Source organism: Chiloscyllium punctatum, chromosome 3 (assembly GCF_047496795.1).
Source record: "Chiloscyllium punctatum isolate Juve2018m chromosome 3, sChiPun1.3, whole genome shotgun sequence".
Classification (NCBI taxonomy): domain Eukaryota; kingdom Metazoa; phylum Chordata; class Chondrichthyes; order Orectolobiformes; family Hemiscylliidae; genus Chiloscyllium; species Chiloscyllium punctatum.
Genome location: NC_092741.1, coordinates 95,419,446 through 95,444,395, shown reverse-complemented (window position 1 = coordinate 95,444,395; position 24,950 = coordinate 95,419,446). Strand labels below are relative to the sequence as shown.

The 24,950-nt window shown below is 39.1% G+C and overlaps 1 protein-coding gene across 9 annotated transcripts in view; it reads right to left on the bottom strand.

Annotated features, from left to right (window-relative positions):
- Positions 1–24,950, bottom strand: part of itsn2b (intersectin 2b) — a 202,361-nt gene that overhangs the window by 114,372 nt on the left and 63,039 nt on the right. For 5 of the 9 annotated variants that reach the window (XM_072556764.1, XM_072556757.1, XM_072556772.1 and 2 more), the window contains 6 exons: positions 15,962–16,054; positions 7,987–8,050; positions 4,660–4,823; positions 3,024–3,224; positions 2,763–2,831; positions 62–158 (listed from right to left, as the gene is read on the bottom strand). In XM_072556764.1, the coding sequence (XP_072412865.1) occupies positions 62–158; positions 2,763–2,831; positions 3,024–3,224; positions 4,660–4,823; positions 7,987–8,050; positions 15,962–16,054 (688 nt within the window). The remainder of the gene's footprint in view (positions 1–61; positions 159–2,762; positions 2,832–3,023; positions 3,225–4,659; positions 4,824–7,986; positions 8,051–15,961; positions 16,055–24,950) is intronic. The other 4 variants (XM_072556792.1, XM_072556782.1, XM_072556827.1 and 1 more) reach the window with 1 other exon arrangement.

Sequence of the window (24,950 nt, the reverse complement as noted above, 5' to 3'; positions counted from 1 at the left end):
TCAGTGTAAACCATCTAAACTGGACCTAGCAATATTATGTAAAAATAAATTCTGCTTGTACCTGCTGGAGCCAAGATCAATCAATGATTGAGCCTTCTGCAGACCAGTGCCTCCAAAACCTGGTAAAGGCTGCCTCAGAGGTCCAGAATGGGGAAGTGCTAAAAAAAATGAACACCATAACTTGAGCAACAAAATTCAAGACAGATACAATAATAGGTTCCTTTCATATTCGATAAATTTATTTCAAATCTTCCCTCCATACACCAGAATATGATGTTCCTTACTCTATCAAGGGCAAAGAAACACATCTGTAAAGCAGCTGGTTGACTGAACCTAAAATTTAACTATTTAGAAGGTACTGTGTGGGTGAGGCAGGTCAGATTTATGAATCAACGTACAACTCGTTGGAATTTAGAAAATGAGAGGTGATTTCATTGAAGCATACAGAATTCTCAAGGGGTTTGACAGACTAAACACGGAGAGGTTGTTTCCCCTCATTGGAGTGTCTGGGACCAGAAGGAATAGTATCAGAAAAAAAAGACGCCAATTTAAGACAGAGATGAAGAACCTCTCTCAAAGTCAAGTGTCTTTGGAACTCTTTGCTACAGATAGCCGTGGGGTTGAGTCCTCACATATATTTAAGGCTGAGATAGATTCTTGATCAACAGGGAAATCAAGGGTTCTCGGGAAAGAGCAGGAAAGAGGACATGAGATGTGTTGGATCTGAAATACTGGAGCCGGTTGAGGAGCTGAACAGCCTATCCCTTTCCTATTTGTTATGGTCTTATAATTGTACCTCGGTATAATTTAATTCAAATACTTTCATAACTAATTAAAGTTTAGTGGTTAGCCTTAAAAACAACCAAAGTACTACTGTGCTTCCATAAGGTGTAGGTCTTGTACAACATCCAACTTTAAGAGGTGGTTTCAATCAAACAGAACTTAAACCGTTATGTCCATTAGAAAGCTATAACTGCACATTAATATTACAGCTATTGTGTGGATATGGAGACACTTCAACTACAAAATATGCTTCAATGTCAAAAGGAGAGGTGTGCTTCACTGCATGTTAAAACAATACCAAGACTAGCAAAGTTCAGATCAAAAGATGCAGCTTCCTGTTCACAGCCAGTCCATTAGCAAACATGCCAAATGGAGTTCAAAATGGAAACCAACCATTTGGATCGATCTGTTGGATGGAATTTAAACTTTCATCAAAAGTCGTCAAACTATAAATCCAGGAAGGGGAACATGATGATAAAGGAGGGCGCATGGAAAGAGGGAAAGTTTGGAGATAAATACCTTATTTCGTTAAATAACCAGCAATCTATATAATTATAGAACTGCATTATGCCTTAAATGCCAAGTTATGATTGTGATTATTAACAGGAATTTATAATTTTAAAATTAATATTAACCCACTAACTGTTCCTAATTCCTTGATTAGGTATCAAAATTTAGAATTACAGACAGTGACAAAGATACAACTACATAATATTGCATTTACCATAGAGGACTGCCACAGATAAATTAATAGGTTAATTAGCAAAATGTTAATTTGTGAGAAATAAATTCACTCTCAGTTAACTGAGCATTTGTAACCATTAGTGAAAAGGCAAACAAAAGTAGAAAATACTGGAAATACTCAAAGATCTGGCAGCATCTGTGGAAAGAAAATAAAAGTTCATTCTCAGATTCTCTCATCTAACCCTCCAAAGCCCCAAAGAACCCTTTCAAGTGAAGCAGAAAATTACACATACTCCTTCAATTTAGTACACCGGACTTGGTGCAGGCATCTTCCACACTAGGAAAATGAAATGCAGATTGGGTGATCAGTCTGTGGAACATCTTCACTTAGTCTGCAAGCAGAATCTCAAACTTATGGAGATCATCTATATTAATTCTTGAAAAGTCTCTCATGCAACCAAGTTCAACACAGACTCAAGTAACAGCATCTCATCTACTGATTAAGGATTCCACAGCCCTGTGAAATCAATTTCAGAACATAATCTCTGCTCTGATCACCATTGCTCCTCTTCAATTTTGTGTCCTTTTCATTGCATACAGCCTTAAATTTTTTTTGCTACTGTTCATATTCTGCCATTTACATCGCCTTTGGAGCCATCATTTCATTCTTTAACTGTCCTACTATTATTCCTATTAATTTGTCTAACCATCTCGTTTGTCATTCTATGTCTCCTGTTTTTTGCCCCATCACAGGCTTTTGTTTTTCTTTCATCCTCTCCTATTTCACCGACTAAAATTATTACATTTCTAATTTCTCCTTGTTCTAATTAAAGATCATGCTTGAAAAGTTAACTTTATTTCTTTTGCCACAGATGTTGCAAGACCTGCTGAGTATGCCACCATTTTTTGTTCTTTTTTCAGAATTCCAACATCTACTTTAAGAAAATGTCAAAGCTGCCTGAAAATAGCAGAACATTAAGTTACAATTAAAATATGCATGTTATAAATCTGAAAAATAGAAATGCTGAAAAAGAACATCAAGCCTAATAAGGATTGCACTCAAAATGTTCAACCAATCTTTCTCTTGATCATGCATTTTAATCATTTTATGTCTTTGAGTGCTACAGCAAAAAGAAGAATGAATATGTTCAAGGAAATTTTTATTTCCAAGTAATAATCAGCATTCAACAAAAATATTGATTTTGTTATTCATGACCCAGGACTGGCCTATGAGCTCTAGGCAGCCATATTCAGTTCAAATCCAACTGATGCAATGAGAAACCCTCATCTCTCACCTTGGCTACATTGGATTGGGACAGGTTTGAGACGGAAAGTTGAATACTTCCAATAGTTAGCACAACCATCTGCATTTTTAAAACAGGGCATCACTTATTACAACATGAGAAACAAAGAAGAACTCTATTGCATTTTTAAAAAAGAAAATTTAAAGTAAAAATCTATGACGGACAAGTATGAGAAAACAATGAAAGACTACAAGGAATATTTAGTTTTTAAAAAATCTGAAATTATAAATCAAATTGGCTTATATTACTTACTTGCAGAACTCTGTGCAGACATTGGAGGTATGAGAATAGATGTACCATTTGGCAATGCTGATGTACCAACAGCAGGAAGCAGGGGGACTGACATACCCAAAGGTGGCATTGTTGTCCCTGAGGTCAAAGATGATGTGGGAGCCAAGGAAGCAAAAGGAGGCATGTTTGGTGGGACTGACAGATTTGGCATACTTCCCATCCCTGTATTGGAATTTAAACATGAACAATTTGTAATTCAACATTATGGGCAATTCTTTTAAGTATGTGTTATTTTACAGAATTAAGCAGAAAATGACACCTTGTAACCAAATAATTAACAACTTTCAGTGTTGACATTAGGAATTCGGAAACAAAAGGTTGTTTTTATTCGTACCTTAAACCAAGTAAAACATCCCGAAACACTTCATATGAACATTTTCAAATAAAATTTGACACCAAGCCAGCTACCCTAATAGGGATATATTAAAGACAGGTGACAAAAAGATGCATCTCAAAGGAGGAGAGAAATCAAGAGGTGAAGAATTAATTATTTAATTCTGTACTTTTGGGCCAAGAGGATAAAGGCACAATACCAGTAGTGTGGTGAAGGAAGTCTGGGATGCTGAAGGCCAGAGTTGGGAACCACAAAACTTTCAGAGATGTAGAGCTGGAGAAGGCTCAGCTATCGACGGATTTGAACTCTGTTTTAAACTTCTGCAATAAAAGTTAGTGAACACAGGGATGGTGACGAGCTGGTCTAAACTACACAGCTGAAGTATATTGTCAAGAGGAGGGTGAAAGATTGAAGGCCCTGATAGTTGACGATTAGAATAATTGAGGAGAAAATGAGGACTGCAGATGCTGGAGATCAGAGGTGAAAATGTGTTAGCAGGTCAGGCAGCATCCAAAGAGCAGGAGAATCGACGTTTCGGGCATGAGCCCTTCTTCAGGATTAGAATAATTGGTCTAGAAGTAAAAATACATACATGGAAAAAGGTTTCAATGCAAAATGGCAGAGGCAGATGATAGTTTAAAAGGTGGAAGCAAGCAATTTTGATGACAGGGAGAGTATGGGTTTACAAGTTTGGGATCATTGTGAATGCAGAGGTTGCAAATTTCTCTTCTCATTCAGCCTCAGATAACAGCCAGACAGTGATTAGCCCACTAGCCCCTGTTGGAGACTGCAGACAACAGCTTAGTCTTCTCAATACAAAAACTAGAGAAAAGTTGAATACCTGGACTATTCGGATTTTGTACAATGCACACTTAAAATATACTGAACCCCCAGGAGAATTATTGAATAATGGTATTCTTGGGGGAAGCACACTAAATTACATAACATTAATCTAAACTCATGATTACTGAAATCATACTTAATTACATTAAAAATATGTAAAATAAAAAAGTTAAAATAAGGGCAGAATTTAAAATTTTCTAATGGATATGAATTGCATCTGTTAGAATGAAGAATATAGTTCATTTCAATTCTCAACACACATTGCTACATGCAAGATTAAGAAAGCACAAATATTTATTGCCCCAAAACCACCTTTATTAAACCAATTACAATAAATGCAGATGCATTAAGATATCATATGAGGACCGAATACAATACTTTTATAGTTCACTCTACATTTATTTGGAAGATTTTATTTACCAAATCGTGCAGAGCCCAAGGGTGAAGGGATTGGTGGGTGTTTCATTATGATTGGAAGTGTTGTCGGCACCGGGTGGCCTTGAAGGGTCATCTTGATCAATTTCATTGCTATGGAAAATTCCTGCTGGTCCATCTTTCCATCCTTGTTCAGGTCTGCCAGGGTCCTATATAGAAGGGAAGAAAAAAATTGACAACTTATGTTGCATGGACTTGGACATCCATGTTCCAATGGAGGCTAATGCTCATATAAAGCAGTAGCTGGGTCCAGTCATGCATAAATTTCAGTGGGAGTGGGGAAAATCACATGAAGATTAGAAAAGGTAGGATCATGTGCAAGCTTTGTGGGGTTCCTTGGATATATAGGGTTCCCTTTTAGAGAAGGAAGTTGCCCTTTTGGATACCATTGATGGACATAGGACATTTTAGAGTGGGCATGAATGCATTTTGGAAGTACATAAACCTGTTGCAGCTTAAAAGGAGAAAAAGGAGGTATAAAATTGGAGAGGTTGAAGACAAAAACTCTATGAAGCATAGGCACCTGAAGGCACAACTGTGAATGTTACCAAAAAGCATCGACAAAGAAAATCAAAATGTTTTGGGGAACATTGCAACAAGCAGGTTAAAACTTTAAAAAGGCAAGGACTTAAAGAGATTTAAAACATGAAGATCAGAATTTTAAATGAGATACTGGCAGTGAAGAAATCAATGCTGTCAGAAAAGGGTAACGAGAAGCACAATTTTTTCTGGAATTGAATACTGACATCGGCTTCTAAAATGAGCTGAAGTTTACAGAAAAGGGAGTAATTGAAGACATAACCGGGAGACCATTTATTTAAATCTGAAAATGACAAAGGAACAGATAAGCATTTGAACAAAGCAAGCTGCATCAGCAATAGGACTGGGCACTCATGGAGGTGAATAAAAGCAGATTTTATGATAAACACGATGTGAGTTTCAGAAAATCAGGTCAAAGGATGCTGAAATTGCAAGCAGTCAGGTTTAGACTGATACAATGCTTGGGGAGATGAAATTAATTGTTGGAAATGCTACAGAGATTGTGCTGTGGGCTAAAGATGACAACATTGAATTTCTTAGTTTAATTAGTAAATGAAACTTTTCCATGATGAAATGGGTAGTTTGATTACAGAAATACTATAGGTCTGGGAGAAATATGAGGTAGTGTCAGTTGTCGTCAACATACATGTGGACGTTGCCTCTAAGTTTGCAGATAACATTGACAAGGTGTACGAGGAAGATGGAGGAACAGATCAAATCTTTTGGCAATACAGAAAACAATGCGGGGCACATAGAGAAGCCTTTGTTGGATGTGATTTCACCATGGGTGGATTCAGAGTGGAATCAAGCAAAGCCAATTTTAGTACATTGGATGATACAAACAGAATGCCATTTCTAAAAAGATACTTTGATATTCTATTTCATTGCTCTGGCAGGGAAGGAAACTTTATTGAAAAGATTAAAAAATGGAGCTGCAGTAAAAATTGACAAATTTTTGAGCATGTTTTTGCTTCCAACTTAGAAAGCAGTGAGTTGCAGTTGACCAACAATTTGCAGGATTTGGGGTCAAATTTGAGGTGCTCCATTTTGGAAAGGCAAATCAGGGCAGGACTTATACACCTAATGGTAAGGTCCTAGGGAGCGTTGCTGAACAAAGAGACCTTGGAGTGCAGGTTCATAGCTCCTTGAAAGTGGAGTCGCAGGTAGACAGACAGTGAAGGCGGCGTTTGGTATGCTTGCCATTATAAGTCAGTGCATTGAGTATAAGTGTTGGGAGGTCATGTTGTGGCTGTAGAGGACATTGATTAGGCCACTTTTGGAATATTGTGTCCAATTCTAGTTGTCCTCCTCACGAAGGAGGCTGTGAAACTTGGAGGGGTTCAGAAAAGATTTACAAGCATGTTGCCAGGATTGGAAGCTTTGAGTGATAGGGAGAGGCTGAGGAGGCTGGGGCTGTTTTCCCTGGAGCGGCAGAGGCTCTTGGATAGGGTAAATAAACAAAATCATTTCCTTGGGTTGGGGGTAGTCTAGAAATCGGTTTAGGGTGAGAGGTGAGAAATTTAAAAGGGACCTAAGGGGCAACTTTTTCATGCGGAGGATGGTATGTGTAGGGAATGAACTGCCAGAGGAAGTGGTGGAAGCTGGTACCATTCTAACATTTAAAAGGCATCTGGATGGGTATATGAATAGGAAGGTTTAAGAGGTATATGGACCAAGTGCAAGCAAATGGGACTAGATTAATTTACGATATCTGGTCGACATGAACGAGTTGGACCAAAGAGTGTGTTTCCATGCTGTACATCTCTATTACTTTATATACTGCAGAAGCACAGGGACTATGAAGAGTATTAGAACTGGAGAAAGTTTCAGAGATGCAGAGGACTGAAGCTGTGGAAGAACTTGAACACATAGATGAGCATTTATATTTATCATCTACACAGGATTTCTATTAGGATTTCAGTCAAGTTTACAGAGGGAATTTACCACTGCGAAAGCTTTCAATTCCCAAGTTCATGCATAAGTCAATTTGTACGCAATACAGAACACAATGTAGGACAACTAAAAATAGTGATTTTTAATTACAGGAAACATTCATATAATCAGACCTTTAAAATTATACCTCTATATGGGGTCTGGTTTATGAGCACAAGCTGTCATAGTCAGAGGTTTGTTGTTTAAAGCTATTGAGAACAATCAGGAGTAAAATAATAGATTTTTCCCTTCCAAGTGAAGGGATCACTGAGTGTCAAGTACAGCACACTAAGTACAGATCAATTACTGGTACACAAGAATCAGAAGAAAACATCACAGCATATCAGCCTCAATGCATAAAAGGACCAGATCAAAACATCAGGACTATAACTGAGGTTTAAGTATTATATCCCAATCAGGTTTTACAAAACAAGATATGCAATAAATGGCAAATTAACTTTTTTTTTAAAGACATGAAAAAGATCAATTACCATTTAGCAACTGAGACACACAGGAATAACAAAAAGTCTCTTGACAAGCAGAATAAATACAGTAGTATACAGCTACACAGGCTTGTTTACTAAGAGAACAAGGCAGTCTGGTTAGCTTAACTGGTGGTTGCTAAAAGTAAATTTGGATAGACAAGGTTTCGCTCAGATCTTTCGTCACTAGTTTAAAAAAATCATTTGGTCGGACAAAGGCCCAGTCCCAGTTTTCACATTATGTTGGATTATAAATTCTGCATTACATTTACTTGTCTCAGCGCCTGCAGTTCAAATACAATAAAGAGATCACTGCGAAAATGAAGTGACCTATTTTAAGGTCGGTTTTCATGCTCACCATATCTCAGCCAGTACTAACTTTGGCAAACCAGACTGCAGAAAGAAATTTCGAGCTTGGTCACCTGTGAAGCATTAAAATAAACATATTTTAATATAACAATTTATAAATCTGTACATAACTACAGTTTCATCTCAATGAGACATTGCAACTTGAATCTCAGAAAAATAAAAAGTGCAAACAATCACAAATTTATGCATGCGCAGTGTTGTGACTTGCCCCATGAAAGTTTGCTCAGGAAAGAAATTGTCATGCCTCTGTTGCTGCACTGGGCTGAAGACCTGTAACTCCAAAATATGCCCATAGTTGCTTCCTCCTCAATGGTTGTGATTGACACACTCATTCACAGCCACAGTCTCAAGGCTTGACTTCTTAAATATTATCCACGTGTGCTTCCTGGCTTTCACACAATATAACCTCACTAAAGTGGGGATTCTTTAACAAGTTTTGAGAAGATTTGTAGCTCAGGTTGAGGTTCTGAATCCTGGGGATACTTAAAAATAACAGACAGCTGTAACTTGCACAAAGCCCAAAAGTTTACTCCCATATGTCTCCACCTAGTTCCACTGATTTTTCAGTAGCTGAAACTCAGCTGGACAATCCTTGAGGTTGTGTTCAAGCATTTTGATGCTGCAACCTCTTCCAGCCTGAAAAATGTCTCCAAATACTGGATATACTACTCCTTGCTTTCACTCCTCATCACTGATCTAAGATCTTTCAGCTCCCTCCACTGGATCATCTACAGTAGCTTCCCAACAGCTCTTCACTGGTCAAAAGATAGTCAGCTTTCAAAATGATCTTTAAATTATGCCTTTTGATTATGTCTTCATTTCCCAACAGTGACCTATGTATTCCCTTTATCTCTGTATATGCTACTTGGTGTAAAGCACTCTACAATATTGTTCTCGAGAGTGTTACATAAAGATGCAGAAAATGTTATAGAGAGTCTTAGATAAAGATTTCTAGTTACTAAATAATATCCGGACTGATTTGGCTTTTCCTGTAATCTTGACTAATCTTCTTGAAATGCAAAATTAATTTCTTCTTAAATATCTTAATCAAACTTGCTTCAAGAATCATTTGAAGTGTATTTCATATGCTTTCTACGGAAAAATTCCTTCCGATCTGACTTTATCTTTGTAGAAAATTTGTGCTTTCATGTTGTTAATTCACTAACCAGTAGAAATGATATTTATTTAACTTCCCAAATCCTGCAATAATTTTATTTGATGTCCCTTTGAACTTTCTCTGGCTCCAATGAATTCGCACCTAATTTGCTCAAGTATTTCACAGCAGTATCCTCCCATCTTTGCCTGTAATCAAGAGAATCTTTATTCCACTTCTGCTGTGGTTCCCACAATATTCTATAAATGATGCAAAAAAAACCTGTGTTGTATTCCATCTGGAGCTACTTACTCTTCTACAGAATCATAATCATGTTTGTATTTGAACTGCTAATGGTGAGTGCGGGTGGCAAACTAATGTTCGGGTAAGTCGGCAGGAGAGGAGGAGAAACAAGAGGTGAGGGGGGTGAAGGAGGAAGAGGTAGGATGGTGGAGGAGGGAATGGGCAGGAGGAGGAAGGTGAGGAGGATTGGGAGTATCAGGTTAAATTGTTGAAGCAAGAGGCGCTCAGTGCCAATATGAATAAGGAAGGATTCAGGACAGGGCCTCCCAAATGATGGGCATATGAATTCCATCCAGCGCCTCTGGACTAGCGTGACAGAGTTCGGATTTTTGCAGCAAAGTGCCAGAGGAATGGATTTGGGTGCATGCAATGGGTAAATACGTTTTTCAGAAAGTGGACACCTAGTTACCTCTATTGCAACAAATTTACTTTTTTTGTTTTTTAAAATTGAAATACAAGACAACTTAAAATTTAGCAGAAAACATTTAATGCAAAATGTTAAGAACTTTTCAGCAACTTGCCCCTTGACCCATAGAGCTTTTATTCAGTAGTGGCAACATTTGGAATTTTGCCTTTATGCAATCATGAAGAATTGTTGGGTTCACTTATCATGTCACAGAACCTGCATAATATTTCCTTTTTGCATTAGAAGTTAATAATCAGGTGCTTTTCAAGCTTTACCTGCACTGGTTAATCAGGTTTTGCTGGTTTTCTAATTGAAACATATTCTCGTGGCATGTACTGCACTCTCAAAGGTTGGCTACTCTAACAAATATAACAGTGATATCATTGCTTCCCTCATGGTGCATATTCAGTTACAAAGATTTAAGTACACCGAAACAAACCTATACAATAGCAAAGTCAGGACAAATTCATTGCCAAGTAATAAACGTTTTGCCCATGTGAGTTGGTATAAAAACTCATGATCAATAAATTTATCATTCACACCTTTAAAAAACAGTTCCTTCAGCATTATTTATGTCAGAATCAATCTGGGCAGTTACTGGTCTCTGGTTTCAAGCTTTACAGCCAAGGCCTTCTTTGTAGACAGTCACACGAAGCAACTGACCCAGGTGTAGCATAAGCTTTAAAATTAAATCATTAGCTTTAACAACCAAATGAAATAAAGCAGTCTGGACTTCTTATGATTAAATCTGGAATAAATTGTAAAATCAGATCACTTATGAGAATTATTCATTTAAGTCAAAAAAACTTACCTAATTTAACAGAAAATTTAGTCCAATTTCTAACTGGAAAAATAAGTTATGAAGTTCATCATTATTCTAATAAGCTGAAATATATGGGCAGGAAGTATTTATCAATCCAACTGATACAAGCCAGTAAATTACCAGGATAAAGTGAGCAGATGCTGGAGATCAGAGTCGAGAGTGTGGTGCTGGAAAAGCACAGCATCCGAGAAGCAGAAGAATTGATGTTTGGGCAATTCCAATGAAGGGCTTATGGCCGAAACGTTGATTCGCTGCTCCTCGGATGCTGCCTGATTTGCTGTGCTTTTCCAGCACCACACTCTCGACAGTAAATTACCAGTTTACATTTTTACCATTAATCATCTTTGAAACAAATCAATAGTTGCAATGAGGTAGAGCTAAAAGAGAAAAAATAACTTTTTTCTCAAATACTCTGTATATTAGAATAGGTTATACAAGATGAACTGAGATCTGGAGAGATCTCTAGCTGATCAACAGATACTGGAACATTGACTAAGGGAAACTGCAGTGTTTTCTTTGCCTCCTGTGTCTCTACACAATAATACTAAGTCTAAATCATTGGCGTGGATCTTCTATCTTGGAGGCTCAAACAAATATAGTGAAGTACAAACTGTGTCTTGAATCGGAACAGGAGCTAAATACATTATTACTGCAGCCAACTCAGATGAGGCTCAGGGCAGATGACCATAAGAAATAGGAACAGGAGCCTGTTCGGCCATTCAACAGGACCATGGCTCATTTGACACTCCCACCCATCGATTTTCCTGCCCTTCCCCTTTAATTCCCCTACTGATCAAGAATCTATCTCAGCCTTAAACATACACAAGTACTCTAGCCCCATAGATCTTTGACCATACATTCCAAAGACTCTCAACCCTCAGAAAAGAAACTACTCACCTCAAACGGGCACTCCTTTATTCTGCAACTATTTCCTCTCATCTTAGACTCTCCTCTCAGCATTTACCCTGTCAAGCTCCTTAAGAATCATATATGTTTCAATGAGATCGCCTCTCATTCTTTAACTCCTTGAGCATCATCCCAACCTGTTTAGCCTTTGTTCATAAGACAATCCCTCCATTTCAGGGAGGATGACGGCATAATGATTAGATTAGATTAGATTCCCTACAGTGCGGAAACAAGCCCTTCGGCCCACACTGACCCTCCGAACAGTAACCCACCCAGACCCATTTCCCTCTGACTAGCACCTAGCACTATGGGCAATTTAGCATGACCAATTCATTTAACCTGCACATCTTTGGATTGTGGGAGGAAACCGGAATACCCGGAGAAAACCCACGCAGACAATGGGAGAATATGCAAACTCCACACGGACAGCTGCCTGAGGCTGAAATTGAACCTGGGGCCCTGGTGCTGTGAGGCAGCAGTGCGAACCACTGAGCCAACGTGCCATCCCAAGTGGTATTATCACTTGGATAAAATGCTGGGGATATCACATCTACAAAAAAAAGCTCAAATGCAATCCAGCTAATTACTGCTTTATCAGCCTCTTGTTGATTGTTAGCAAAGTGATGGAGAATGTCTTTGACAGTGCTATCAAGAGGCACTCTTAAAGCATTACCCTGTTAATTGATTCTCAATTTGGGTTCCATTGCTCATTACAGACTTGGTGACTATACTTGACACCAAGACAGCAATTGGCTGAGTGTGGTATCTGGGAGCACAAAGCAAATTTAGAATCAATGAGGAAATCTTTCCACTGGTTGGTGTCATACCTAGTACAAAGGGAGATGGTGTGGTTTTTGGAGGTCAGTCATCTCAGTCCCAGTACCTGGTGCTTGGGTTCATTAAGGTAGTATCCTGGGCACAACTATTTCAAGCTGCTTTTTTTCCTCCATCATCCGATCAGGAGAGGGGATCTTTGCTGACGATTTCACTGTTCTCTATCATTCACAACTCCTCAGATAATGAAGCAGTCTGTTTCCGCATGCAACAAGATGTGAATAACATTCAGGTCTGAGTTCCTTGTTGTTAATATTTGTGTCACACAAGTGTCAGACAATGATCATAGCCAATAAGGGAGAATGTACAACTTCCCTTGACATTCCTATTACTCAATCCCCAATCCCAACATCCTAGGACTACCACTGACCAGAAACTTAACAGGACCACCCTCAAATAGTACGGCTACAAGATCCAGCGAAAAATATATCTCTCAATCCTTTAAACCCTATCCACCATCTTCAAGAAAAAGGTCAGATGAAATACTCTCCACTTGCCTGGATGGGTTTGGCTCCAAAACAAATTCGACACCGTCCAGGGTAAAGTAAGTTCATATCATTGGCACTTCATGAACCAATTTAAAGAATCATCTCCCCATGACAGATGCAGAGAGAAAGCAATGTCTAATATCTAGAAGATGCACTGCAGCAACTCATAAGGGTCCTATACAACACTTCCTAACCTCGTGGTCAGAGTTCACAAGCAGGAGATGCATGGGGACAGCATTAGTGCAAGTTCCCTTCCAAGTCACATACTATCCTGACTTGGACTTACACTGTCATTCCTCTACTGCCAGAGGATCAAAACTGGAACATCCTTCCTGACATCATTGCAAGAGTTCCTGCACCAGCTGGTCTGTAGTAGTTCAAGAAGGCAGCTAAACACCACCTTCTCAAAAGGCAATTAAAGAGTGACAAGAAAATTTGCCTTGCCAGTCACATTCCATGAAAGAATTTTTAAAAATATCAACCATCATTACAGCAAATGCATAACACAGTAAGTTAGTAGTCCATTTACTATTTTCCAGTTAAGGAATCTATAGAAAGAACTGATGGTATGTGATCACTTCTCTGCAATTTTAATTGCCAGTGTGCAGACCTGCAAGGTCTGTACACAGCAACAGCTTCTGGGAACAGATAAGGTTCCCAGAGACTGTGTGGCCACACAGCTTAGAGGGAAATCTGTTTAGGACATTTCCATGTTCAAAAAGAGTATGAAGAGGCCATGAAAAAGTAGTTAATTGGTATATTTTTAAATTCCTTAACTGTAGCTTTTTGGGAACGTTTTACAGGGTTAAGATGTAGGAAAGAATATTATCTTTCGAAGTGCCTGTTACAAATTATTGCTTTTTAATATTGTAATGAAAATTAATGATTTCAGTATATTACTACAAAACATTTGTGTTTAAAGGTATCTTTTTGTTTGAATAATAGTTACCATATGTTACAATGGGAAAAAAATCTGAGAAAAGATATACAAGCTTGTTCCAAATTGAGAACTCAAATTAAAAAGTTAAATTAAATAGATTTTAGTCAAAAACAGTGAATTAAAGTTAGATGACAATACTACTGCTGGTGCATCAAGAAAGGTAAGGGGAAAGAGATACTAAGCTCAAACCTGAGAACATCCTCATGTTTCTATTAGTTTTTATGAAAGTTTTCACAGATTTAGAGTAATCAACAATTAACTAATCGAATTACAGAATGATGAACAGATTAACAGTCAAACCACATTAATACTTCCACCAATTCTATCACAGATTCATCCAATAATGGATACTGTATTCTTTTGTAAATTCATAGATTCATACAGCCAGAAAAGGCACTTCGAGTCTACAATGACAAGTTCCGTATACCAGTCAGTGCTTCTATAAAGTTAATATTAGTCCAACAGGTCAAAAAGCATTTTAAAATTTCAATTAGCTGTACTACAATCTCTGAAGTACTTAGCTGAGATGTTTACAATTCTGACCTGTTGGGCTGGGTTTTATGATCAACTAACAACAATGAATGACCTAAACATCCCCATGGTCTGGCCTTCACTTTTTCCAACTTAATTCTGGTGTAACATCATAGGATCTCTGGCATCCAGAAAGCGTGACATCATTAAGTAGAGTCCAATTAGTCAGAGACATATAGCATGGAAACAGATACTTCAGTCCAACTCGTCCATGCCAACCATAATCACAAACTAAACCTGTCCTACCTGCCTGTGTTTGGTTTATATCCCTCCAAACATTTTCAATTCATGTACTTATCTAAATGTCTTTTAAACATTCTAATTATATCTGTATTTATCATTTCCTCTGAAAGTTCATTCCACATATGAACACCATATAAAAAATATTGCCCCTCATGTCCTCTATAAATCATTCTCCTCTCATCTTAAACACTTGGCCCCTAGTCTTGAAATTCCCCATCCTAGAGAGAACACACTTGCCATTCACCTCATCTACACCCCTCATCATTTATACATTTCTGTAAGGTGAACCCTCAACCTCCTATGCTCCAGTGAAAAAAAAATCCCAGTCTATCCAGCCTCTCCTTATGACTCAACCCTTTATTCCCAGCAACATCCTGGTAAATCTTTTCTCGAGCAGCTCCACCTCAGCGTAACAGGGTGAGAAGAACTGGAGACAATACTCCAGAAGAGGCCTCACCAACTTCCTGTATAATCAAAACATGACTTCCCAACCCCTATCCTCAATGGTCCGAGCACTGAAGACAAGCACATTAAACGGTTTCTAAAAAACCCTTTCTTCAAGTGATGCAAACTTAAAAGAATTATATACTGAAACCCAGGTCTCTCTATTCTACAACACAAGGGCCTCCTTTTAATTGTATAGTCCTGCCCTTGTTTATTTTACCAAGATACAATACCTTGCATTTATCAGCTATCCCGCAGTCCCTTCATCCAATTGATCAAGATCTCTTTGTAATCCATTGGAGGACTTCTCACAGAAAGCAAACCATAAAACGAAAGGCACCGAGTGCAAAATTCATAGAAAGTGAAGGACCAAAGAGACTTAAATATTAGGACGTATCTATTTCAAACTGAAGTACCATAAACCTGAACAAAACAATCTACAGCAAAATACTATAGAATTTTAAACCACAATGGGAAAAACAAACATAACATCATACAACTATTAGGTTAGTTTTTTAGGGCCACAGATATTAATTAATAGTAGTTAGGTGAAGTTCTTGTCAGATTTATTTTTAAAACATTGCCACCTATGGAGATTTCAATACTGCATTGTGTCATGCAGCAAGGAAAGCAGTGACGTGGACGTTCACACGTAATGGTACGTATGCAGAATCGAAAAGTTGCTGTCAATTTCAGAGTATTGTAATAACTGAAAAGATTCACAGTGTCACTGTCATTATACCTGTAAAATCTGGACAACTGACTTTTACTTGACTGTATTTCATCAAGTGTGGTTAGACCACAGAATCTGTACTAGTATAATAAGAAAACCACATTGACTTCACACAAGAGCTGTTGTATCGCAGCAGTCTTGGACAGACATTAAAAGTGAATGTTAAAGCACAGTATTTTTTTTAGAGCACTGAGTTCTCAAAGTTCTAGTGGACACATACCTGAAAGTAACCCTCCAAGTGGTTTAAGACTTAAAAATTGCTGGTCATGTTTGACTCGCTCATCAGAAGTGATAGCCCACATGTTTGGACCACCTGTAAAATAAACATACACAAGGAAATGCATAGATAGTTTGCAATTAACTTGACTGTACATCACAAAAGGATGGACTTTAGAATTTCCATGTGGGGTGAAATCATATCTACTGTCCTTCATTTTACAAGTCATTAGGTTCATCCCTCAAGCCCAAGGTCCTCATTACCCTCAACCTTACTTTCATAGCAGACTGGGACTCGAGACTCTTTTACTCCATAGATCTGACTCAATTCCCTTGTCTCTGTCCTCAGTCCCAAGGATTTGCTATTACACATATTAAAATACACATCCTAGAAGAGTAGAGAACCCTGTCTGAATAAACTTCTGTGACTCACTGGATGAGAACCTTCTCAAACTTGATATTTCACCATACTTCCAATTAAAGTGTGATAGTGGAGCAGGGACAAGTCCAAGGAAATACCTGGAAATTAACTGTAATAGTCCCTCATTTAACATTTTACATGACTAAATTAAGCTCATCTATCAAATTGTCAGTGCATTTATAAAGATATCCACCAGGTGGCAATGCAGCAATCTTTTCCTTCAAGAACTCCGGCAAGATTGTCAAGATGATCAAACTATGAGCATTCAATACACATGGTTCAGCAAAACCCAGGAAAAAAATTGTGCTGTGGAGCTAACATGAGACTTGGGAACTACAGACCAATCAGCATAGTGCCAGTGATGGCAATGGTATCAAAATACACATTTAAAAATGATTTTAAAAATTGAGAACTAAAAAGTATTTTTAAAAAGTCGGCACAGATTCTGAAAATCTTAGGTAAAGTGATTGAGATGTTTGAACAGTTTACAGAAAGAATAAACAAGGGGGGTGGGGGTGGGGGGAGTGCATTGGATGCCACATATTTGACTTTTCAAAAGGCTTTTGATAAGGCACTGTACAGGAGACTCATGACAAAGGTGGTAATGGAATAAGGAGACAAACAGTAACATGGTTAGAAACCTGAAAGAAAAAACTGAAATTTGAGGCAAAGGGCTTTTTTTCAGACTGAATGGTAGAAAGCAGTGTTCCATAAAGATCAATGCTAGCATGATTTTAAAAGAAAACAAACTCCAGAAATCTGGATCTGTGAAAGTTGGCCACACCCATTCAGGCTGTTAAAAAAAGCTGTTTACTCAAATGATCCTCAACAGAGAGCTCAGCACCTCTGCATTACCACCTCTCAAAAAAAGGACACAATAACCTCTTAAAGTGACAGCATCCCTGTAACAATGGTATGAGCTTTACACCTGTGATTTTTACACAAAATAGGTTGAAATCTAAAAATACACAGAAAAAAAAAGTGGATTCAGTTTTGAAGCTCAATAACTGGACTCGGAAGATTGTTGCTGGCATCTTATGTGCTGCTTGTCAGCCCAGGTCTGGATATTGTCTTACTGCATTCGGATCTGACTACTTCGGTATCTGAACATTGTGTAATTATCAGCGGAGGATGTTTGGGGCGAAGACATGGCACTGTGAAACTCCTACAGAGATACCCTGGAAATGAGATGACTGACCTCCAACTACCACTACCACCTTCCTTTGTGCCAGGTATGACTGCCTGGCATGTGCTGATTCCAGTTTTTCTAGGGATCTTCAATGTCACAATTGGTCAAATGCAGTCTTGGCATCTTGACAAGGGCTTCTCACGACAGGAAATAAGCTCTTTTGTCCATGTTTGAACTAGAACTATACTGATATGAGAAGCTGAGTGGCCTTGATGGAACCCTGAGTGGTCCTGCCAGAGCACTGGTGAACAGGTTATTGCTACCTCTTCGACCATTTTACTGATGATCGCAAGGTAGACTAATGGAGCAGTAATTGGTCAGGTTGTACTGGTCCTTTGTGCACAGGACATACCTGGGTAATTTTCCACATTGTTAAGTAGATGCCAGTGTTGTAGCTGTATTAGAACAGCTTGGTAAGGGACATGACAAGCTCATAGATTCATAGAACTACTCCGTTGTAGAAAGAGGCCATTCAACCCATGGAATCCACACTGACCTTCCAAACAGCATCCCACCCAACTCCCACCCCCCTCACCCTATCTATGTAACCCCACATTTATCTGGCCATCCCCACCTAGCCTGCACATTCCTGGACACTGAGGACAATTTACCATAGCCAATCCACCTATTCCACATATCTTTGGACTGTGGGAGGTAACCCAAGTACCTGGAGGAAACCCACACAGGAATGGGGAGAACAACTGGGTCACATCTTCAGGACATTTGCCAGAACGCTGTCAGGACCCATACTTTTATAGTATCCAGTGTCACCTGTCATTGTTGACATGACATGGAGTAAATCAAATTAGCTGAAGACTGGCATGTTGGGATGTTGGGCAGGTCTGGAGAAGACCAAGCTGGATCTTCCACTTCTGGCTCAAGGTTATTACAAATGCTGCAGTCTTATCTTTGCCCTAATAAGTTAATCACTAAAATCCCTAATACACACAGACCAAAACCCAAACGGCACTAGTTCAAAATTCAAACTCTGAAATATAAATCAATCACCCTAAATCAAAATAATTACATCTCAGATATAGTAGCTTTGCCCAGAAAATGGGAGGAAAACATGAGGTATTACAACTGTTTGCCAAAGACTGTGTAACATCTCACTGCCATTGATTGTCTTTGGTGTGTACTCTGTCAGCAATAACAGTCACATACACGTGCCCAGAAGGAAGGTAACATAGTCAGACTGAACAGTAGTAACATATCATGACAGTGTGCAATCATAATAATAATGGGCCAAACAGGATATTGCCTTCATAAAATCATGCTGTCCCTGATGGATTGCATTAAGTAACGGCCTTGCTATAACTTCCTTAGTAATGAATTCCAGCATTTTTCCTAGGACAAATGTCAGGCTATTTGGCCTGCAGTTTTCTGTTTTCTATCACCTTCCTTTCTGGAATAGACAAATCATAAAATCTGACAGTATAGAAGAGGCCCATTGTATCTGCACCAACAAAAACGACTCAAAGTACACACTCATCGCATTTTCCAGCACTTGGCCCAAAACCTGCTCATCCAAGTTCTTTTTTAAAGGCTGAAGTTTCCTGCCTCAGGTAGTACATTCCAGATTCCCAAAACCCTCTGGCTGAGAATTTTTAGAGGATCTGTAACATAAATGTAACACACAGAAGTTCAAAAGGAACTAACAATTAAAACTAATTGCCAATATTAAATGATTCAGAAACTTGATTACACCACGTGGCAATAATAATAACCACTTCACAGGTCCTGAACGGAACATCACGATTAGGGTGTCATCTTGAATATGAATAATGTCACAATAAAAATATTGTTGTAACTACTGTCAACAAACTTCTACGTGAACAATTGCTCTAAAACTGTACACTGTTAATTCCGGGCAGCAAACAAAACTATTAAAAGAACAAAATTGGCTGATTGAAACTTGTAGATCAGTATAACAAACCCATGTTGAACATTCAACTTACTAATGGTAATGAAATCAACCCAATCTTTCACAAATTTTTTTTTGCAAACAGATAATGAAAATGGAAGTGTGTTCAAAACTCAAAACAACAGATGGCCAAGCTAATTATAAGTTAACTTTTGATGCTAATTTCAAGCCCATATGTGTAGCGAAAGCATGTGCAACAAGACAAAAAAACAATATAAATATACAAGACCATAATACAAGAAAATCCATCATGTATGAGGAAAACTATTTAAGCTATTTAATGCAACCATCCAAATCACCTTACGGTATTCAATGTGACATCTGATGAAGTGGCCTCGTGGTTACAGCTTCTTTGATGGTTCTTGTGACATAGTGATAATGTCCCTAACCTCTGGGTCAGAAGGTTCAAATCCCCCTGCCCCAGAGGTGGATCATAACATGTCAGAACAGATTGATTCAAATAACTATATCAACTTTCTGAATCCACCTTATTTATGCGAATATGAAACTGCAGTGGTCACATTACTGAGCTCTGGATATCCCAATCTGTGCTTCTCTGCACCCCAACACTAATCCTCCAAAGTGTAACTATTTCTTTCTGTTTTGGTTATTTATCCATCGCTGAGGTTCACCTTGCATTTTCGCAGCTTTGAGATGAAACTAAAGTGCATGAGAACATTTTATTTTTTATTCTATCATAGGATGTAGGTACTGCTGAAAAAGCCAGCATTTGTCACCCAACCCTAACTTCTATTCTAGTGAGTGGCTTGCTAGGCCATTTCAGTGGCCAGTCAAGACTGATGACGATCTCGGTTGGTTTTGGGGTCTGCAAGCCAAATCAGATAAGGATGACAAATTTTCCTCCCTACAGGACATTAAAGAACCAAGTGAGTCTTTATAAAAATAAAATAATCAGCCCATGGTCACTATTACTAATCTTAGCAAGACTTAATGGTAAGGTCCTAGGGAGTGTTGCTGGATAGAGAGATCTTGGAGTGCAGGTTCATAGCTCCTTGAAAGTGGAGTCACAGGCAGATAGGATAGTGAAGGCGGTGTTTGGTATGCTGTCCTTTATTGACCAGAGTATTGAGTACAGGAGTTGGGAGGTCATGCTGCAGCTGTACAGGACATTGGTTAGGCCACTGTTGGAATATTGTGTGCAATTCTGGTCTCCTTCCTATTGGAAAGATGTTGTGAAACTTGAAAGGGTTCAGAAAAGATTTACAAGGATGTTGCCACAGTTGGAGAATTTGAGCTATAAAGAGAGGCTGGGGCTGTTTTCCCTGGAGTGTCGGAGGCTATGGGGTGACCTTATAGAGGTTTACAGAATTATGAGGGGCATGGATAGGATAAATAGGCAAAGTCTTTTCCCTGGGGTCGGGGAGTCCAGAACTCGAGGGCATAGGTTTAGGGTGAGAGGGGAAAGGTAATAAAAGAGACCTAAGGGGCAACGTTTTCACACAGAGGGTGGTACGTGTATGGAATGAGCTGCCAGAGGATGTGGAGGAGGCTGGTACAATTGCAACATTTAAGAGGCATTTGGATGGGTATATGAATAGGAAGGGTTTGGAGAGATATGGGCCAGGTGCTGGCAGGTGGGACTAGATTGGGCTGGAATATCTGATTGGCATGAACGGGTTGGACCGAAGGGTCTGTTTCCGTGCTGTACATCTCTTTGACTCTATGACTTTAAATTCCAAGTCTTTCATCTAAATTAGAATTATAGAATCCCTACAGTGCAGAGAGGGGCCATTTGTTCTATCGAGTCTACACCACCTACACCCCACCCCATCCATTTAACCCCACATGAAGGAGATGCGCGCCTGGCCACCAGGCCCATGACAGAGCACACAACAAGAAGGATTGTCAAGTTAGACCTTTTCTTTATTTTTCTTTCTTTATATTCTGTTTTGGTTTATTTTTGTGTTTTGAAATGGCACTGGAGAGTGGCAACACTATTTTTCACTGTAATTTTTAACAAGATACAAGTGACAATAAATAAAATAAAATTAACATGTCTCATCCACCTAGACTGCATATCCCTGGACAATACAGGGTAGTTTTGCATGGCCAACCTACCTAACCTGCACATATTTGCACAGTGAGAGGAAACTGCAGCACCCAGAGGAAACCCATGAAGACACGGGGAGAACATGCAAACTCCACACAGACAATTGCCCAAGACTGGAATTGAACCCCAGTCCCTGGTGTTGTTAAGCAGCAATTCTAACTATACAGCTACCATGCTTCCATCTCCCACATAAATCCTGGGCATTAGATGGACCATATGAATGATTAGACCACGAACTTTCCCACCACTGCACCATCATCCACTTTATTAGATGCCTATGTGAAATCTAGGAACGTCTTCATTCTAAGACTTCTCACTACCAATGTTGGTTACTATTTTCTCAAAGAACAGGCAGGATCTCCCCCTCTGAAGTTACCATTTTCTAATGTTTTACAGTATTGTTCTATGCGAATGCTGATACTCAGCTACTCTGGATAACCAACGCCAATCTGTGTTTACCTGCTCCTCGGATGCTGCCTGGCCTGCTGTGTTTTTCCAGCACCACATTTTTCAACTCTGGTACTCCAGCATCTGCGGTCCTCACTTTCTCCTAGTTTACCATAGGGACCAGTGTTTGTGGGGAGGAAGGCGTTGCACATTTGAAATGATGCAGGAAATTAGTTTTGTAGCAGTGTATTGAATCTGCTGCCCTACTGGTCTGAAAATGTAACCTTTTTTTCACAAAACAAAAGGTCTGACTGCTTTTTTGTTACTGAAACAATGCTCTTCACATCAGTTTACCAGTACACTACCTGTTACTCCATGCTATTTCCCTAAAAATTAGAACTTTCTTTCTATTGAAAAGTAATTTTACTGATGTAATATTGCAGTTCAACATTTCACAGTTATATTGCTATTTCAGATTCTTCAGTTCCAAGGTGTCTGTAACACACGTATGTTTAGACACATTACATTATTTACTGAAAAACAATGCAGTTCAAGACAATGGCCACAGAATTTTAGTTTTCATAACAGTGACCACAATCTAGACATCATGCTCACTGGGTCACCTTGTTCCTTGCTAAAACAACCATAACTTCAAAAGTAAAGCAGTACTTTTCAATAATTCAGGGTGATAAGAAAAAAAAAAGAATTTTTTTCAAACTGATATCACAGTGCTCCCACTGAGCATACTTGGAACAGCAATATCAAAAATACAATCTCATTTGCAAACACAACTTACATTTGCAAGAAAAGATATTTCATCATATTGTTTAGGTTTTTTGAGGGTCAAGAGGCATGGTATTAAAATTAACATATCCATCAGCCATCTTAACTGAAAACAACACTAGATTACCAAAGCTGGATATCTAATCTTTAAAAAGCTATATACCAAATATAGTATGGAACAAATTGAGAGATCCTGCATGAACATTTAATTAGTCCTGGTGTTTACGGTATAACAATAGCTGAATGATTATGTAACCTAGCAACTTGCAAACTTGACCTTTGTAACAATGATATGTGCGTCAACAAATGTTATAACTATACTAGAGTCAGGAAGTTCAGATCTATGCCTAATTCAGTGTCACCTGCACTCTGCAAGTATTCAATCTCTCCTATTATACATAAGATTGCTTACAACACCCCAAGGACTGCAGTGGTTCAAGAGAGCAGCGCACGACTATCTTCTGCAGGGCAATCAGGAATTGGCAATATATGCTGGCACGAGCCAGAAATGCTCACATCCCATGAAAGATTAAAAATACCTCATCTTTGAGTCAGAAGGTTGTGGATTTAAGCTCCACTCAGTTGTGCACAAAATCTAGACTAGCATTTTCGTGCAGTACTGTTGTCGGACTTGTTTTACAAATAAGGCATTAAACAAGATCCTACTGCTGTCTCACAATTAAAAGATCTGATGACACTACAAGAGGAGCATTGGGGTTTTCTAGGTGGCCAGCTAACCTTTCTGTCCATCAAACAATTAAAACAAGATTATGATATAATTTATGCAATTTGTTTGTTGAAGCTCAATGTATGGAAAGTATCTGCCAAAATTGCTCCATCATAACAATGACTGTGCTTCTAAAGTACATCAGTATGCATTTAAATGTAGCAACTGATGAACTATGCAATGACTATACTTGGCCCTTGTTATTTACCGATTTCTTACCCACAGATCTGCATCTCGATTCCCCCATTAGACTGATCTGCATTGGTAAACATCACGTGCCTCTTTGGATTCTCGGGAGAGGTACATCGGAATGGTATCTGTGCTTTTTGTTATCCACAGGAAGTCCATCCTCTTATCCCTCATGGATAATGAAAACTGAGAGTACATTACACGTAATGATACAAATGAACTGAAGCCAAAACACATTTACAAATGATTAGTACTATTGCATATTTGTGTATTTTCACACATTTTCAGCCTATTTCCGCTTCATCAAGAATGTGGAGGGGTAAGGAGACTGAGAGATAAATAGGGGTGTGGGTGGGGCTGGGGAAGGTAGATGGGAAGGTTATAGTTGAATGCAGGTGGGAGATGATTATGATAGGTTGGTGGGGAGTGTGGAACGGATAGGTGGGAAGGAAGATGGACAGGTAGGACAGGTCAAGATGGCAGTGCTGAATTGGAGGAGGTGGATCTGGGATGAGGTGGGGTGTGTGAAGATATGGAAACTAGTGAAGTTGATGTTTATGCCGTGTGGTTATAGGGTCCCAAGGCAGAAGATGAGGCATTCTTCCTCCAGTTAGCAGGTAGTTTTGATTTGGCAGTGGGGTGTGTGTGGGTTGGGAGGTGGAGGAGATGAAGTGATTGGCCACAGGGTAGTGTGGTTGGTTGGGATGTGCAGACCAGAGATATTCCCTGAACTGCTCCGTGAGTTGGCACTGTCTCCTTGATATACAGCAGACCACACTGAGAGCAACGGATGTGGTAAATGAAGTGGGTGGATGTGCTGGATTTGAAATGATCATTCAGGGCCTTGGACAGAGGTGAACAGGGAGGTGTGTGTACAGGTTTTGCAGCGGCAGGGGAAGGTGTTGGGTATATAACGTGGATTGGTGAGGAGCGTGGACCTAATGAGGGAGTCACTGAGGGCATGGTCTCTGCCGAACGCAGATAGAGATGGGGAGGGAAATATATTTCTGGTGGTGGGTCTGACTGTAGGTAGCAAAAATGCTGGGGGATAATGCACTCTATCTGGAGATTCGTAGGGTGGAAGATGAGGACCAAAGGCTTCTATCCTTGCTGCAGTTGGGGAGGATACAGTTTGAGGGTGGAGGTGTGGGAAGTGAAGGTGGTGTGCAAGAGAACATTGTTGATCACATGGGACGGGAAATTGCAGTCCTTGAAATTGGACGCCATCTGGCATCACCTTGAGTGGAATTGCTCCTCCTGGGAGCAGATGCAGCAGAGGCAGTATAATTTGGAGTAAGAGAT